Source organism: Pectinophora gossypiella, chromosome 13, assembly GCF_024362695.1.
Source record: "Pectinophora gossypiella chromosome 13, ilPecGoss1.1, whole genome shotgun sequence".
In the NCBI taxonomy this organism is placed as follows: domain Eukaryota; kingdom Metazoa; phylum Arthropoda; class Insecta; order Lepidoptera; family Gelechiidae; genus Pectinophora; species Pectinophora gossypiella.
The window spans coordinates 13844717-13863446 of record NC_065416.1 but is presented as its reverse complement, the minus strand read 5'-3'; the positions used below and the strand labels follow the sequence as shown (position 1 = coordinate 13863446).

The 18730-nt window shown below is 39.5% G+C and overlaps 1 protein-coding gene across 1 annotated transcript in view; it reads right to left on the bottom strand.

Annotated features, from left to right (window-relative positions):
* LOC126372164 (GATOR complex protein NPRL2-like) overlaps positions 1–18730 on the bottom strand; it is a 99485-nt gene that overhangs the window by 69615 nt on the left and 11140 nt on the right. The window contains exon 4 of the mRNA XM_050017805.1: positions 5919–6055. Within this exon, the coding sequence (XP_049873762.1) occupies positions 5919–6055 (137 nt within the window). The remainder of the gene's footprint in view (positions 1–5918; positions 6056–18730) is intronic.

Here is an 18730-nt window from a genome sequence, read left to right as displayed (position 1 = left end):
CACTAAAACCCTGTATGTTATGTATATTTAACATATATTTTATGGTTCATCATAATATTCATCTTAGAACTTCGTATCAGTCGGGAGGTTGCCGTTTTGGGAAGTAGACGATTTGGGACAGAGATCCTTTTGGGAAATAGACCTTTTGGACCGAAAGGAGTAGCAGCAAGTAGTCTTATAGCTCTGTCCACCCCATTAGGAGTAACGGACGTGAGTTTATGTTTAAAAGCTGCGCTCTTGTCGGTGGAGGTTCTTTGCCCGTGGTCCTACTGCGTAGTCCTACTGCGTAGTCCTACTGCGTAGTCCTACTGCGTAGTCCTACTGCGTAGTCCTACTGCGTAGTCCTACTAGTAGTACCATGGGTATTTTTTTTTGCCCGTGGTTCTATCAGTAGCACTACGGACAAGTAATATTGCCCGCAGTTCTACTAGGAATAATAAGACCACCTTTTTCCTAGTTCAAATGTCGATTAAAAATGACGACTTCATAATGCAAGTTCAGATGGAGGTTATAAATTCAGAAATTTTAGTATTACATGCTCTAGACAAGCTGCGTTAATTGTACTTATTCCAATATTTTTTTTAACTATTCTGGTCAAAAATACCATTTTCAAACAAACACTGAATTTACTGTTTTTGAAACGGGCCCTGGGACCTCAGAACCAGTAACCACGGGCAAAGAATGCATTTCATAATATTGGTGACGATTAGTAGGACCATTGCCCATACAAAATAATAATATTTATATTACAGTCCTACTGATAGAACCACGGGCAAAAAAAATACCCATGGTACTACTAGTAGGACTACGCAGTAGGACTACGCAGTAGGACTACGCAGTAGGACCACGGGCAAAGAATGTCGGTGGAGTAATCGCCTTCAATACTCCATAGATAGGGCGTGTAGAACGGTGGTTGCCCCAATCGCCTTCCGTTCCGCAGTACACCGACCAATTTCTCAATCGGTGATGTTCTAGCTAGAGCCCTACCAGAATCCATTTCCTCGGCCTCCAACCAGTACTGATACCGCTGCTGCCCGGCATCAGGGGTGAGTTTATGTACGTATGTATATTTTAATATGTAAACAAATTTCTAATTGTAGCGGAAGAACGGTTAAATTGCGATGTTTAACGAGATGATTATGATTTGAATTGACTTGATTATCATAAGCTGTTCACGGTTGACCGCCTCATGTAGCACCATTGATTTAAATGGGCAATGTTTATTTATAACACTGGTAACTCGGTTGGCACCCCAGCTTTCAGGTATACATAATATAGCATCACGCCTGTATCGCCAAAGGGATGGGCAGAAGTATACAGGGTGTTAGTGACATCGTAACGAAAAAAAAAATGGAACGCCTATTTTATTGTTCTAAAAACGATGGTGGGTGTTTTTTTTTGTCGCAAATGTTTAATTAAGATTTTCAAGTTTTACTGTGCCGCAATGTAAGTCGAACAACGCGCCACACAGACGCTAAACTTACGCGCGGCTACGTTACGCGTGCGTGATACGATGTTGATATCTAGGTAGGAGTTTTCATTCTCTTGTATTTAGATGCTTAGTGGTTCAACGTTTAAAAATGTTGTTTATTGAAGTAGAACACTTACTGCCACGATTTTTCACACATGGTACCTACCTACCAGTTATTAAAATGTTCCTAACTTATTAACAATAAAAACCCTACTCTTACCTTACCTTAATTGTTATTCCTTCGGATGAAGTACCTAGGTAGGTACCTACCCTAGAACATATCACGTCACGTAGGTATGCAACATCGCGTTTCCTCCGCGGTAGGTAGGTATCACACGCACTCACAAACACAACACCTTGCTCTTTAATAAAACATCAACAATCTTCCATACTTTTGCGCAGTAAATGGTCTATGATCCATCATCATAGTCGACACTACTCATTTACAGAATAAAACAAACACAAAACACTCACAACCACGAAAAAAATATCCTCGAAAAACATCACACGATTCGGGTCAAGCTTAGTATTCGACTGAGCGGAAGCGCGCGGCGGCGCGCGGCGTTAGCGCAAAGCATCAAAGGCGCCGACGACGCGCCGGCCGCGGCCGAGTCGAGCCGACGACTAGAGAGAGAGAGAGAGAAGTATGTTTATGGTGCAAGTGACAGAGAAAGAAATAGTATCTGTTCGTAATGCCTACTTTATTGGCGCGCGTTGCCCTTGACCCGTGCGCCGGCTATTCACCTGTGCGGCTGTGCATAGCTGAAGTTGTAGGTACGTTATTATTAAATTTATTGATGACATTGATAAAATTTAATAATTAGTAATTTTTATTTGTTTATTTTAAATGTGCGTTCTATGCAGCTTATAACACAATATGGGACTGAAAAAAATCTAAAATTTAAAATCTAAAAAAATAAAAATCTAAATCTAAAAATCTAAAGGCCTATGTGGTCCAGTGGTTTAGCGATGGGTTCATGATGCGGAGGGTCCGGGTTCCTATTCCGGTGGGGACATATCACAAAAATCTGTTTATAAGGGCGTTGGTTAGGACGTTACAGGCTTATCACCTGATTGTCCGAAAGTAAAAAGATCCGTGCTTCGGAAGGCACGTTAAGCCGTTGCTCCCGTCTACTACTTATGTAAGTAGGTACGTAGCTGTTACATGAGTATTGTACACAGAACAGGATAGGTTTAATTAGTTCTTTACTGATGATTTAACGATGAGATTTAAAACCACGAATAACTTAGTACTTATTTACCTCGGTACCAACATGTAACAAGAAAAAATAAGGTCACTCCTCTCGGACAATTTTTTCTTTGAACATGCCGACATTGCCTACGCGGCGGAGTTGCCGAACTATCGATAGGTAGATTATCAATTGTTGAACTTGAAAATTGTCTAAACTATCGAAAGTAGTGATAGTACATTTAGATCGATACTAGCGATAGTCGATAGATAGTCTTGCTTTGTAACAATAATGGTAGGTATTGATCTAAAAGATCTATCCTAGGTACCCATCGATAGAATATCGATAGGCAACACTCTGGCGGAGTGTCCGCCCAATTCTAGACGCGATCTCGCTCGATTTTTGTGTAGCGAGGTTTTGCGTAGGTACTTTCATACCTACTAAGTTGGTGGATGGTTGACGTAGTAGGTAACTAATTACCTAATCTGTGGTGGTTGTGTTAGTTGGTTGTAAGTTATTCTAATGACAACAAAGAATACAATTATTTACTGTTTCAACTGTTTTAGGTAGATAATGGCCCCGATTCCTATGAGTAAATGAATGAATAACCCGACCGAATCAAAAAGGTATCTCGCTGGTATGCAAACCGTTTGACGTGTCCTGTCAACTTAATTCTGTCGGTTGTTTTAGATTTCTGCTTAAAATTGACGTGTATTCCATAAATTTTATGCCTGTCGATTATCCGTCCATTTAAGAATAAGAATAAAATAAATTTATAATTTACGATAGACAGAGAAAGAAATAGGATCGGTTCGTAGTGCCTACTTTGTAGGCCGCGCCGCCGCCGCCGCCGCGCTGCCGCCGGCGTGCGGAGCGGGGCGTGCGGAGTGGGTGGTACGGAGCGGGGCGCACGGCGCGCGGTGCGTGTGGCCGTTAACCCGTTCGAGCAGCTGACTATGGATACCGCAAAATTGTAGTCTCCATTACATTGAAGATTTTCGAAAATTTGTCATTATTGTTTTTTTTATTGAAATTTGGGTTCTATGCTGCTTAAAACATAATATGGAATTGAAAATAATTAAAAACAAAACTCAAAATTTCATGAATTTTGCGACGGAAAATTCCACGAGATATTAACTCAGAATCATGGTCTGAATCATCCCTCTCAGTATTCGTTACGATGTCACTAACACCCAGTATAAACAATAATACAAGGTGTGGCACCGTAACTAATGCTGAGGGGAAAGGTTCACGATTCCGAGTTAATATCAAGAGGACTTTTCCGCAAAATTCATGTTTTTTTTTTATTATTTTAACATAGTTACACTTTGAATCGACAATTTTTACATAAACGTCTCATACCCCGGAAAAGATCTAGTATAAATACATACTTGATAATGGCCCCGATTCCAGTAGACAGATCCTAATTTTATTTTAAGTTATACATGTCATATTCTTATCCGCCGAAAAGGAAAGGGACGGATGAATAACCCGGGCCAATAAAATAGACATCTCTCTCATATGCAACCCGTTTGACGTGTGCTGTCAAGTTAATTCTGTCGGGTTATTGGCCAATAAAATTTAGGGTTTTTTATTTCCTGTCTAAATTTGACGTGTTTTACATAAGCGAGGAGCTCGGTGGCGCAGCGGTAAACGCGCTCGGTCTGCGTTTTTGAAGTTAAGCAACTTTCGCAAAGGCCGATCATAGGATGGGTGACCACAAAAAAAAGTTTTCATCTCGAGTTCCTCCGTGCTTCGGAAGGCACGTTAAGCCGTTGGTCCCGGTCGCGTTAGCAGTCGTTAATAACCATCAATCCGCACTGGCCCGCGTGATGGTTTAAGGCCCGATCTCCCTATCCATCCATAGGGAAGGCCCGTGCCCCAGCAGTGGGGACGTTAATGGGCTGATGATGATGACCCGTCCCTGTCTTTTTCGGCGGATAAGAAAATGACAGGTATAACTTAAAATAAAATAAGATAGTGCGACTTGGAATCAACACCAAGGTTTAGTTTGTGTTTGTAGATAATGTTTGAAGAATGTGTTCTAGTAAGATAGTAAATGATGGATGGCTTTATTGTTCCGGTATTATTTGTTGTCTGGAATTGAGTAGTTTGCTATCAAAAATAAATTATATAATTCTGATTACTAAATAAAGACAGATCTAAAAGTAATGAAAACCGTTTCTTGTTTTCTATTTAGAAAAACGTAATAATAAGTGCGACATTTTGCCACGTTTTTCTATGACGTCACAGGTTGCTTTTTTATACAAATTCATAATTTCGTGTTTTGACGTTTAGTAAAAAGTAACTGATTTGACTAGTTGGAAACTACCCTATTGAAGTAATCAGAAATCAGAATCATTTATTCAACGTAATTATCATGGATAAACTTGTTGAAGGTCAATGTAACATTTTTGAATACAGGTACGTCATTTCACAAGGCGTTATGTCTGAAAAGAAGAATGACAAGAAACTGCAACAGCAACACATCTTTTAAGTCAATGAGGGTATACATTACAAGTTATTTAATAACTAGAGAAAGTCACCGTGGTCCTGTGTGTGAACGGCTTGCTTCTCAAAAGGTGAGCGCCGGTTCGATTCCCTGTCCTTCAAAAAGCTTATTTCGTGTGAGGACCCGACATTAGCCGCGGCACGAGAGACGGCCCTGGTATTCTGTAAACCCTGCTGAATGAGGCAAGAATACCGAAATATACCTACCCTACCTATTACCCGTGCAAATTATCTACACGCAAGGGGGTTGCATACTCTCCCTAACGTTATCCCTTTTTCACAGGGTCCGCTTACCTAACCTGAAGATCGATTGTCTGTCTGACATTCCAACCCGCGAAGGGAAACCAACCCAACACAGGTTAGGGCAAATACTTCGGAAACGAATTTCGCAGGAATGTGGGTTTCCTCGCGATGTTTTTCATTACAGTTGAGCGAGTGACCATCATTTATGTTTCCAAGATGAATTCGAAATTACATTCATTCATGCATAAAATCATACCTATTTCCCACCGGGGTAAGCATAGACTATGGAATTCCATTTGCTTCGATCCTGACATATTTATCTTGCTTCCTCCACATGCATCAATCGTTACATACACGCACGCCAATTCAGAGTAAAATTCGAAAACGAATTCGAAAATTATTGGTTTAGGCTCGTGCCTACGATCTCACAGTGAACACCAAGCGTTCTTCTGGGTTACCACGGCCCTCCAATGGGGTTATAAATTATAATGAAGGGAACAAACCTGGTTAGTCGTGAGGTCCCATTGGTCGGCGACGAAGGAGTTTCTGCTGTACAGGAATACAGGTACTTGGTGATCCTTGACGGGCGCCGGGTCGCTGTTGATGCGGACCACCGTCAGGTGGGTGGTGGTCGTGCCCACTGTTGGACAAGATAATTAAAAAATAAAGTTTATTTAGCCACTTTGTGAAAGTATCTTTGTCCAAGAGGACGACCATAAAGAAGATGGGCGGATGTGGTCAAACAGGACCTGTGATTGTTGTTGCCTGTGTAATGTCTTCGAGAACGACACGTCCCATAGAGCGATGTGGAAGAGAAATACGAAGACGGCGGACACCATCATCGGATGGGAATAATAAATGCCAAGGACAGAGAGGGAGAGAGAGAGACTTTGTGAGACTGTCTTTAGTTTGGCCTGGACTTTGCAGGAATCACGTGGTTATACATTGTTTTAAGTTTACGCGGTTATTATCATAATTAAAGCACATAATAACGGGTTCGAAATATGGGGAGTCTCATATCCCCATTTAAACGCGGTAAGAACCCGTTATTATGTGCTTTAATTAATCACGTGGTTGTCCAAAAAAGTAAGATGATCCCGTGCTTCAGAGGGCATGCTTCGCTTAAGCCGTTGTACCCGAGCTACTAGACCAAATGCCTCCATCAACACGCTGTGGAGCAACGTGGTGGAGTATGCTCCATACCTCCTCCGGTTAGTTGAGGGGTCTGTGCTCAGCAGTGGAACGTATGTATGAAGTAGGTATTGGCCTGGTCCCGATTTAGTTTTATTTTATTAACCTCCATTAAAAAAGCATTATCCCGTTTCTCACAGGGTCCGCTTACCTAACCTGAAGATTTGACAGACCCGGTTTTTACAGAAGCGACTGCCTGTCTGACCTTCCAACCCGCGAATGGAAAACCAGCCCAATACAAGTCACATACCTCAAATGTGGGTTTCCTCACGATGTTTTTCTTCACCGCTGAGCACATGATAATCATTTATGATCCAAACATGAATTCTTCCATCCAAACATGGATTCGAACCAGCGACCTCAAAGTGAGAGGCAAGCCACCAACTGGGCTACCACTAGGCTCACTTTTATTTTATTAACTTACAACAAAAAAGCACTATCTATAAAAGTGCCTAGTGATTAGATTACATCTAACCACACCATAATATTACCGTTATCACACAATCCGCCATGTTTGCAAATCTCATGTAATTGTAGGAGCAGACTCTTATCAAGTACAGCACTATCTACAGTGAAGTACCTACATTTTTATTACATCGAGCTACCACTATAATTAGAGACTTTAATTATTGTATCAGGGTCCCGGGTTCGAATCCCGGTGGGGACGAATCACAAAAATCACTTTGTAATCCCTAGTTTGGTTACGACATTACAGGTTGATCACCTGATTGTCTAAAAAGTAAAAAGATCCGTGCTTCGGAAGACACGTGAAGCCGTTGGTCCCGGTTAATACTGATGTAAGTAAAACATGTCAGGGGCCTATGGCGGCTCAGTAATAGCCCTGACACCAGGGTTGATGGGGTCGGTAATTCACCTCACAATCCACACGATAGAAGAAGATTATATCACAGTAGGTACATAATGAAAGTACTAAAAGGATTAGAACATAATGTGGGAATATTACTACGCTTACAGTAATGCGTACCACACCGTTGGCGGTACCGACGGCTCGCCTTCTGGCAAAAGACCCATTCGTTCGGACCTTTAGCACAGGGAATGAGATAGCCGAGAGGGTGGATTTGTTTTAAATTGAAAAAATACCTATATAGGGTGTTAGTCACATCGTTACGAATACTGAGAGGGATGATTCAGACCATGATTCTGAGTTAATATTAAGTGGAATTTTCCGTCGCAAAATTCATGATTTTTTTTTAGTCTTTTTAATTATTTTCAATTCTATACTTTTGCGATTGAAAATTCCACTTGCTATTAACTCAGTATAATGAGCTAAATCAGCCCCCTCAGTATTCGTTACGATGTCACTTACACGCCTTACCAGTACACACAGGTAGCCATACAAGTAGGTATGGGTGTTAGTGACACCGTAACGAATACTGATGGGGATGATTCAGACCATGATTCCGAGTTGATATTAAGTGGAATTTCCTGTCGGAAAATTTATTAGTTTTTTTTATGTTTCTTTAAATTATTTTCCATTTTGAAAATTTTTGAAAATTCCACTTGATATCAACTCAGAATCGTGGCCTGAATCATCCCTCAAAGTTTTCGTTACGATGTCACTAACACCCTGTATAATATGAAATCTGTTATACTTACTGGTAAATAACAATATTCGTTTTAAATATGTATCGTAGTTAGAAGTCAGAAGTACATCTATCGCGCATTGAACTAGTCACCTCACCGAGCTTTCTGATAGGTGGTGAGCCGTATCGCCGTCTATAATGGTCGAGCCAACTATGGACTTATTGTAGATTAAATAATTTCCCACTTTGTCGCATTAGAAACATGAAATTAACATTTTTTTTTGTAATACATTCACACAAACATTCAAACACACACAAACAGTATGTTCTGATTTTCCCTTACACAACAAACCCCAGCTAACTTCAGCCGATGTTTAAACTTAGTATTAAGTAAATGAATTCAACAAAGCTCTCCCTATCACGCCATCTTGGTTTTCCAAACTAATTAATAGCGCCTAATGTAAACATCCGGTTCTTTACAATGCTACGCTAAATGGATTTGTAAACGAAGACACTGCGAAGACATTGTTTCGACGAATACAGGTACTTGTTGCTCGTTTTTCACTAAAAAAAAAACACTATCTCATAGAAATGAGGTCTTTGCTTAGCATCTGCGGTGTTCAGTGATAGAGAGAAACAGTGTGATAAGAGAGAGATGCGGTGTAAAAGACGATATAGTGACTAAGATTGAGAAGGGAATGTTATGATTGCGGATTACGAAAGCGGTATGTAAAGCGAAGGTTGATGGTAAGGCTGGCAGAGGAAGCCTTAGAAGGACGTACATTGACCAAATTGGAGATGTCATTAGAAAAGGTTTAGTACGATCTACTCTGAACCGGCGTGCGTGTATAAAACGATTGATGAATATGGAAGAAGCGAGAGAAGTGTGTCAGGATCGAAGCAAATGTTCCATAGTCTCTACTTACCCCGGTGGGGAATAGGCGTGAGTTTACGTATGTATGTATGAGGTTTTACTTACAAATTGGTTGAGTTTTGAATAAGTAATATTTAAGTAGTATTTATATATGTCACAGTCGGATTGTATAATCCGCTGTATTACATTACGGCTAGCTGTTTTCAAAAACAATGCCGTTTTGTAATGCGGCGGTTCAACGATTAGCTGTATTGAATGCAGCTAAGTAAAAAACCGCCGAAACGTATTCGTCGCCATACGTCATTCAACACGGCTAGCCGTAATGTAATAAAGTGAGGGATTAGCCGCCTTTTTGACAGTTTTTAGTTCCGATTCTTAACACTCATGGCGCTGCCTGTCATGACAACAACAATGGCATTGGATGCAGAAAGTGTGTTATTAAATAGCGAAGTTACAAGTGAATTAAATAAAGGAAATGTGTTAAATATGTTGGTAAATTGTGAATTTAAGAACATTTTTCAGGTGCTATTAGACAACATATTTATGGTCACCCTACAATTTAAGTAGTAGTACAATGCGGCTAAACGTGGACCGCTTTATTGGAGAACGTATCGCAATGACAAAACGGCTAATCGTTGAACCGCCGCATTACAAAACTGCTCTGTTTTTGAAAACAGCTAGCCGTAATGTAATACAACGGATTATACAATCCGACTGCGACATATACATTATAAATCAATTACTTACAGTTAATAACAGTTATTCGTTGTATATCAAAGTCTAGTTAAGATAACAATTTGGAATGACTAAGTCATTGGCCCCGATTCCTGCAGACACCGCCTAATTTTATTTTAAGTTATATCCGTCATTTTCATATCCGTCGAAAAGGAAAGGGACGGATGATTCACAGCTCTTAATTTTAGGAAGAATGAGTAAATGAATGAATAACCCGGGCGAATCAAAAGGTACGTCGCTGGTATGCAATCCGTTTGACGTGCTGTCTACTTAACTGTGTCGGGTTATTGACGGATGTAAAATTTTTAGACGGTTGGTTTAGATTTGTGCTTAAAATTGACGTGTGTTCCATAAATTTTATGCTTGTCGATTACCCGTCCTTTTCCTTTTCGGCGGATAAGAAAATGACAGATATAACTTAAAATAAAATTAGATGGTATTTACAGGAATTAGCACCAGTATCTCATAGCTCATCACGTCGGGTAAATCTAGCTCAGCACGCGATACTGATGAGGGGCTTTCCAGGCAACGTACCTCAAAAATAATATAGATGGCGCTGTAAAGAGAAGAAGTCACCCCTTGAGGGGATGAAAAGGGGATGTACGAGTAAATCAACGTGTCTACACGGACCGCGATGGAGAACTAGTCAACTATAATAGGTACAATGTTCACCAAAAATGCGCGCAAATATGATAATCGGCCAAGTCCAAAGTCACAGTGGGCTATTAATATGTAAATTGATACAAGGCTGTCGAATCCGTCACTATGCGCACGGGCACGATAGTGTTACACTACAACATGTATTTTAGAACCCTGTCGCACTATCATATTTGACATTTAATGAGACTTACGGTTTAATTTGTCAAAAAAGTTAATGTGACATGGTTTCAAAGATACACGTACATATTAGTACTCGTGACCTGATTATGTGATTACACTAAAGAAAGTAGGATAATAAAGTTGCTTGGAAGAGATTGTTTTATGGCAATAAGGCCGCCTATTGTCTCTTTATTTCTCTTTTGTTTTTGTGTCTTTGTTTCCTGTGTACGCGTAAAGTACTTGTTTTGTTATGTTGAGGAACTCTACTAGATCTATGATAGCCACGTTCGGAGAATGCGTGAGTGAGGAGCTTACCAGGAGCTTACTACGTTCCCCAAAAAAAAGTAGATGGCGCTGTAAAAAAAATTCTTCGTTTAACCTTCTAATTTCATGGATAACAAACATCTTTATATTTGGGTATAAATGATTACCCTTTTTATTACACCAAGGTACAATTACAACTTCTATCCATTATTATTCTAATCAAAATAAAGAGAAGCAATATAGGTAGCACGTAATTCTTACTATACATCATAATCGGATCCAAATATCAAGCAGCAATTTTTTTTATATAATAACATGCTTTTGCCATTACATTATATGTTTGAATCTTATTTTATTAGCCATAAAGGAGAATGGGCGAATCTGGTCCAAGAACCTCCACTGATGAGACTTATATGTAATGAAAGCTTATGCTTTCTCTATGAATCTGGCAAAGTTCTATCAGATTCTGTCCCGGGGTTCTTTTTTTACGGCCATGTTTGTCCTGGCTAAAAATGTGATAAAATACAGCGGGAGCTAAAATCGACTCAAGATTTGTTGCTGGATAACTAAGTCTACATAAATAATTATGTATCATATTGTATATCATTTTAAAGAGGATCTTTTCCAGAATCCGAAACATAAAAAAAAAACAAAAAAAATCTTTTTGTAAGCGAATTATAGTCAATTTATATCTGCAGCGCCATTGTTTCTCGGTAGCTAAGTTCAAGTTTCATGCCTTTTACCCCTTCCAAAAGAATCTTACCGATTTTTTTTATATTGCTTCCGGAATTTGATCTGAGTGATAATAACAAGAAAAATAAATAGACACCTCTCCGATAGAGACCGCCTAAGCTATTGCCTATTGCAAGAAATCGTCATCATTAATTAGCAAGTCATTGCGGTATTGCATATAAGCTTATCAGCAACTTGGAACTTGGTCCAAGAACCTCCACTGGTGAGACTTGCATGTAATGATAGCTTATACTTGTCCTATGATTCTGGCAAAGTTCTATCAAACTCTGTCCTAGGGTTTTTTTACGGCCATGTTTGTCCTGAGTGTACAGTAGTGGACTGCAAAATCACCTCAGGATTTGTTGTTGAAAAACTGTTTAACTAAGTCTATATACATAATTATATATCATAATGTATATCAATTTTAAAGGGTAAGGTTATTAGAATCAGAAACACAAATAAAAAAAATGCATTAAGTATGTAAACGACTTTTAGCCAACTCACGTCCGTAGCACCATTTTTCTCAGCAGCTACGTACGAGTTTCGCGCCTTCCAACCTTTCCAAAGAAGCCCAATCATTTTTTCCTTCTTCTGATATTGCATTCTTAACCTGACAAGTGACAACAAAGAAAAAAAAATAAAAAAAATAAGAAGTAATAAAATAGATACCATTCCGATAGAGGCCGCGTAAGCTATGGACCTATTGCAAGATAACGTACTCAAAGGCTAGTCATTATAATCCAACAGACGTAACATGTTTAGAATGCGGGAGGACGCAAATGTAGTATGTTTTCTTTCACCACAATCTTGTTTTATTAATGCAGGCTTATATCTTGTATTATAAACAATGCCGAATGGTACAACAAACGTATCGTAAACGTAAGGTTGCCTGGTAGTAATTGCTACCTTGGCAATAAAGCCGCCTTTTGCACCAGTTATTGCCTGAACTTGTTTAATAAATGTGTTTCTTTTGTATACAATAGAGTCATTGTATTGAATCTTGATTAAAATGATTTATTTCTTGTTTCTCTCGTACTAAGCTGTATACTGTCAGTGTTAAAGAGACACATATTTCGTCTCTTTCGCATAAGGCGATGTACTACATTTCCGTCCCGCCGCATTCTAATCATGTTACGTCTGTTGGATTATAATGACTAGCCTTTGAGTACGTTATCTTGCAATAGGTCCATAGCTTACGCGGCCTCTATCGGAATGGTATCTATTTTATTACTTCTTATTTTTTTTATTTTTTTTTCTTTGTTGTCACTTGTCAGGTTAAGAATGCAATATCAGAAGAAGGAAAAAATGATTGGGCTTCTTTGGAAAGGTTGGAAGGCGCGAAACTCGTACGTAGCTGCTGAGAAAAATGGTGCTACGGACGTGAGTTGGCTAAAAGTCGTTTACATACTTAATGCATTTTTTTTATTTGTGTTTCTGATTCTAATAACCTTACCCTTTAAAATTGATATACATTATGATATATAATTATGTATATAGACTTAGTTAAATAGTTTTTCGACAACAAATCCTGAGGTGATTTTGCAGTCCACTACTGTACACTCAGGACAAACATGGCCGTAAAAAAACCCTAGGACAGACTTTGATAGAACTTTGCCAGAATCATAGGACAAGTATAAGCTATCATTACATGCAAGTCTCACCAGTGGAGGTTCTTGGACCAAGTTCCAAGTTGCTGATAAGCTTATATGCAATACCGTAATGACTTGCTAATGATGACGATTTCTTGCAATAGGCAATAGCTTAGGCGGTCTCTATCGGAGAGGTGTCTATTTATTTTTCTTGTTATTATCACTCAGATCAAATTCCGGAAGCAATATAAAAAAATCGGTAAGATACTTTTGGAAGGGGTAAAAGGCATAAAACTTGAACTTAGCTACCGAGAAACAATGGCGCTGCAGATATAAATTGACTATAATTCGCTTACAAAAAGATTTTTTTTTGTTTTTTTTTATGTTTCGGATTCTGGAAAAGATCCTCTTTAAAATGATATACAATATGATACATAATTATTTATGTAGACTTAGTTATCCAGCAACAAATCTTGAGTCGATTTTAGCTCCCGCTGTATTTTATCACATTTTTAGCCAGGACAAACATGGCCGTAAAAAAAGAACCCCGGGACAGAATCTGATAGAACTTTGCCAGAATCATAGGGAAAGCATAGGCTTTCATTACATATAAGTCTCATCAGTGGAGGTTCTTGGACCAAGTTTCATACAAAAGTGCCCATTGTCATTTAGATACAATATTTTTATTTTTATACAAATTCCATTATTCGGCGATAACGTTTAAGTATCTGTGTGCCCATTGGCAAGGCTTCCCCCAATCTATTCCACTCCTCTTTGCATTTAGCCGTTCTAGTCCAGGTTCTGCCGACCACTGACGATTTCGGCCTCCCATCGTCGGAATGGTCATCCTCGGTTTATTTTGCTTGAATCATCATCATCATCATCATCAGCCCATTAACGTCCCCACTGCTGGGGCACGGGCCTTCCCTATGGATGAAGATCGGGCCTTAAACCATCACGCGGGCCCAGTGCGGATTGATGGTTATTAACGACTGCTAATGCAGCCGGGACCAACGGCTTAACAAGCACGGAGGAGCTCGAGCTAAAAATTTTTTTTTTGTGGTCACCCATCCTATGACCGGCCTTTGCGAAAGTTGCTTAACTTCAACAATCGCAGACCGAGCGCGTTTACCGCTGCGCCACCGAGCTCCTCAATATACAATAATTACTCGGGTACATCACGTTAAATGTGGACAGCGCCATCTATGTTATTTTTGGAGAACGTAGCCTGGAAAGTCCCTCATTACGTCGTATTGTTGTCATGAGACTTATATTTTTTTTTATTTTTTTTATTTATTTATTCACAAAGTGGTATTATAATATTTACTTTATATGAGGAGCTCGATGGCGCAGCGGTAAACGCGCTCGGTCTGCGATTGTTGAAGTTAAGCAACTTTCGCAAAGGCCGGTCATAGGATGGGTGACCACAAAAAAAAAGTTTTCATTTCGCGCTCCTCCGTGCTTCGGAAGGCACGTTAAGTCGTTGGTCCCGGCTGCATTAGCAGTCGTTAATAACTATCAATCCGCACTGGGCACGCGTGATGGTTTAAGGCCCGATCTCCCTATCCATCCATAGGGAAGGCCCGTGCCCCAGCAGTGGGGACGATAATGGGCTGATGATGATGAGACTTATATACGTGGAAACCTGTTACTGGGTTAGTTAGTAAGTATGATTTCTTTTCTATAGTTTTTAGGAGCTCTTGGTCTACCAAATATTAAATAAATAAATAAATAAGACCACAGAATTCCAATTACTACGATCCTGACACAACCCTTTCGTTTCTTCCCCCTTCATTAAAATCTAACCAACCCAACCAAACCTAGTGACCTTTCTTCCTAAATACCCTACTAAATAATGCACTGAACGTATTGCGCCGTGACCTTAATTCGATCCTCTATCCTTGTCATTATCTTTATTATATTACGACTAAGGAAACGTAAGAAGTTCGGACCGTAATCGATACGACCCGCAAGCAGTTCGAACCGCAAGAAGTTCGTCCCGTAATCGGTTCGTCCCGCAAGCAGTTCGAACCGCAAGAAGTTCGGACCGTAATCGCTTCGTCCCGCAAGCAGTTCGAATCGCAAGAAGTTCGGACCGTAATCGCTTCGTCCCGCAAGCAGTTTGAACCGCAAGAAGAAAGGAGTTCGTACCCCGCTGCGAATCGACTAAGACCTCTTTTGTAATGGGACACCACCCACCATGGGTTGATTGGAACCGCAGTGGTTCGGATAGAGACTATAGTTATTATTACCTATTATTATATTATTATTTCTAGCGTACATCATACCACTGCAGGGCAACGACCTCTCTCCGTTCTCCCGCGCCCACCTGGCCTTGGCTTCCACCAACAAATGGGGCCAAAGGAGCTGGGTTTTCTTGGATTGGGCTTAGGTAAATACAGTATTAACTTAAATTATTTTTCCCTGTGGTCCGAATCGACACATCCCAAAAGATACTCTCTAACTATTTAAAAATATCCTTAGCAAGAATGAAAGATAATTATTTATTTCATAAAAGACACAAAATAATTAAGATCAGATAACAATACAAAAATACATTACATATTCATTAAGTGATTCGCACCGTGGTCCGAATCGCTTGCGGTACGAAACGATCGCCAGGGGTCGAAATGCCACTGATATGTGATCCCATGAGATTAACTATTACCTGATCCAATCAACTGCGGTTGTCCGTTAAATCTGATTTGACCTGATTGAACCTCGAATAATCTCGATGGAAACGCTCTACAATCGGATGCGTGGTCAAAGTAATCAAGCGGAAAATTATGTTTTACGTTTCTGTTGACTTTATACAGGGTGTTAGTGACATCGTAACGAATACTGAGGGGGATGATTCAGACCATGATTATGAGTTAATTAATATCAAGTGGAATTTTCCGTCGCAAAATTAATGTATTTTTTGCGTTTTTTTTTTAATTCTTTTCAACTCTATACTCTTGCGATGGAAAATACCTCTTGATATTTCAGAATAATGAGCTGAATCACCCCCCTCCGTACTCGTTACGATGTCATTTACACCCCATACAAGTACATACAGGTAGCCATAGTGCGAATGGGTGTTAGTGACACCGTAACAAATACTAACGGGGATGATTCAGATTTCAGACCATGATTCTGCGTTGATATCAGAATTTCCTGTCAGAAAATTCATGAAAACTTTAGTATTTCTTTTTTTATTATTTTCAGTTCCATACTTTTGCGACGGAAAATTCCGCTTGATATAAACTCAGAATCATGGTCTGAATCATTCCTCAAATTTTTGTTACGATGTCACTAACACCCTGTATACACCCACTTCGGGCCAGCTAAGTTTAAGTTCCATGTAATAGGGGTGAACCTCTTGCCATAAATCGCCTTGGCCGAGATAACATTTCATGTTATTTTTCGGATGCTAATGCCAAAATCTCGGAAAAAATCCAAGATCATGTTGCTTTGATAACAAATTGTTTCTCTGCCTATACCGATAGGCATTATGAGCGTGATTTTAGCTTCTGCCCCTGAGGGACCGATTCGCGATTTGGCGATTCATGCAAATCGATCGTCTGAACTGGGTGTAGGGGCGAAAGAATAATGGAACCATATAGTAACTGGTCCCGTCCGAAGTTTCCCTCAGGATAGCTGGTGTCAATAACATAACAAATACTTTATGGCACAAATAGAAAAAATACAAAACAAAAGAGACATAGAATGAGTACAATAGACGGCCTTATTGCTAAGTATCTCTTCCAGGCAACATTTAAGTATAGGCGATATTTAATATTATGTAATAGGTATAGCGGGATAGTGCAGCATGGGAATACTTGTACGTATAAAAAATAAATACAATGATAGATACACTTACGAGTGCATTGAGGAGCTCGGTGGCGCAGCGGTAAACGCGCTCGGTCTGCGATTGTTGAAGTTAAGCAACTTTCGCAAAGGTCGGTCATAGGATGGGTGACCACAAAAAAAAGTTTTCATCTCGAGCTCCTCCGTGCTTCGGAAGGCACGTTAAGCCGAAATAGAAGTAAGGAAATGCGCCTTGACTTGCCCTTTAAAGGACTCCAATGGCGAAGCTCTCCTAATGCTATAAGTTCACGCCCACAGACTCATTAAAAAGAACACAAATAACAATTATAAAAAGTTATTTACATATTTATTCACATTATAGCTTTACCAAACAACCATTATACCTTGAACCCTGCGTAACAAAAATCTATGACTTTTATACGTTAATTATCTCTATGTCGGGTGTCAAGCTAAGTTGGATAACTGGCCTAGCAACAATGTCATTATAAAACTCGAGTATACGGAGTAATTAAATTTATGCTGCGCTTGTTTCTGTATGTTCTGATTTGTAAATCTAAACTGCAGTTCTAATCTTCATATGTTACATTAGCATACGTTGATACGTTGATGCGTTGGTCTCACGAACCGGAGGCCCCGGTTTCGAATCTCGGAGGGGACATATCACAAAAATAACTTTGTGATCCGTAGTTTGGTTAGGACATTACTGGCTGATCACCTGATTGTCCGAAAGTAAGACGATCCGTGCTTCGGAAGGCACGTTAAGCCGTTGGCCCCGGTCACTACTTACTGATGTAAGTATGTAGTAGTTACATGAGCCAAGTCAGGGGCCTTTGACGGCCCAACAATAACCCTGACACCAGGGTTGATGAGGTTGGTAATCCACCTCATAACCCACACGATAAGAAGATACGTTAATGCCACAAACTTAACCTAATTTTACTCCTGTCCAGTTGGCCCACGATTCCACACAGCGACCATACATCTTCACAGGCATGTCGTAAAAACTGACGGATAAATCGTATCTACAGACGTGCCGATTAGTCGCAGACTACCTATCTACTCAGCCTGTGTCCACCCACTGCTGGGTCCGGCGTACCTGATAATGTCATCTGACCGGGCTGGTGATGTGCCTCGATATCGCATACCAAATGGTTTTAGAATCAGCATAACTTTTTTTTCCTTATATACTGAACTGCTTCACTATGACGGTTGTACAATAGTTCTACGATCACATTGGACCCATCATTTCACGAACTGGGATCAGATCAAATGTAGTGAAGACACTAATCCGTTTATCCTGTTTGTCTCCGAGAATTTTATTGTTTCAGTCAAAACAAAATTCTGAGCTAACAGCTATTTATGGAGAAATGTAGGCCGAATACCTACTTTTTGGTGTGCTTGTTTATTCAATGAGTCTGTGATACGTAATTTGATTTTAGGTCAAATCAAATCAAATCATTTATTTTGCAAAATAAACAGTTACAAACCATGCAAAAATAGTTTAAGTAGTACATAAGACTTCAAGTATCAATAAGCAATATAACAATAGTAACTACTTGATTTAATTAACAATACTATTGTTACACTTTTAGATTAACAAATATGAGATTAAAATTAACTACAAAATTAATAAGAAAATAAACAGTATAATAATAACATGTCCTAAACAACAGCAGTCCATATTGCTTGTATTATTTCATTAGTCATTACTTTACAATAAATAAACAATTAAAACAATACAAAACCAAACAACAAAG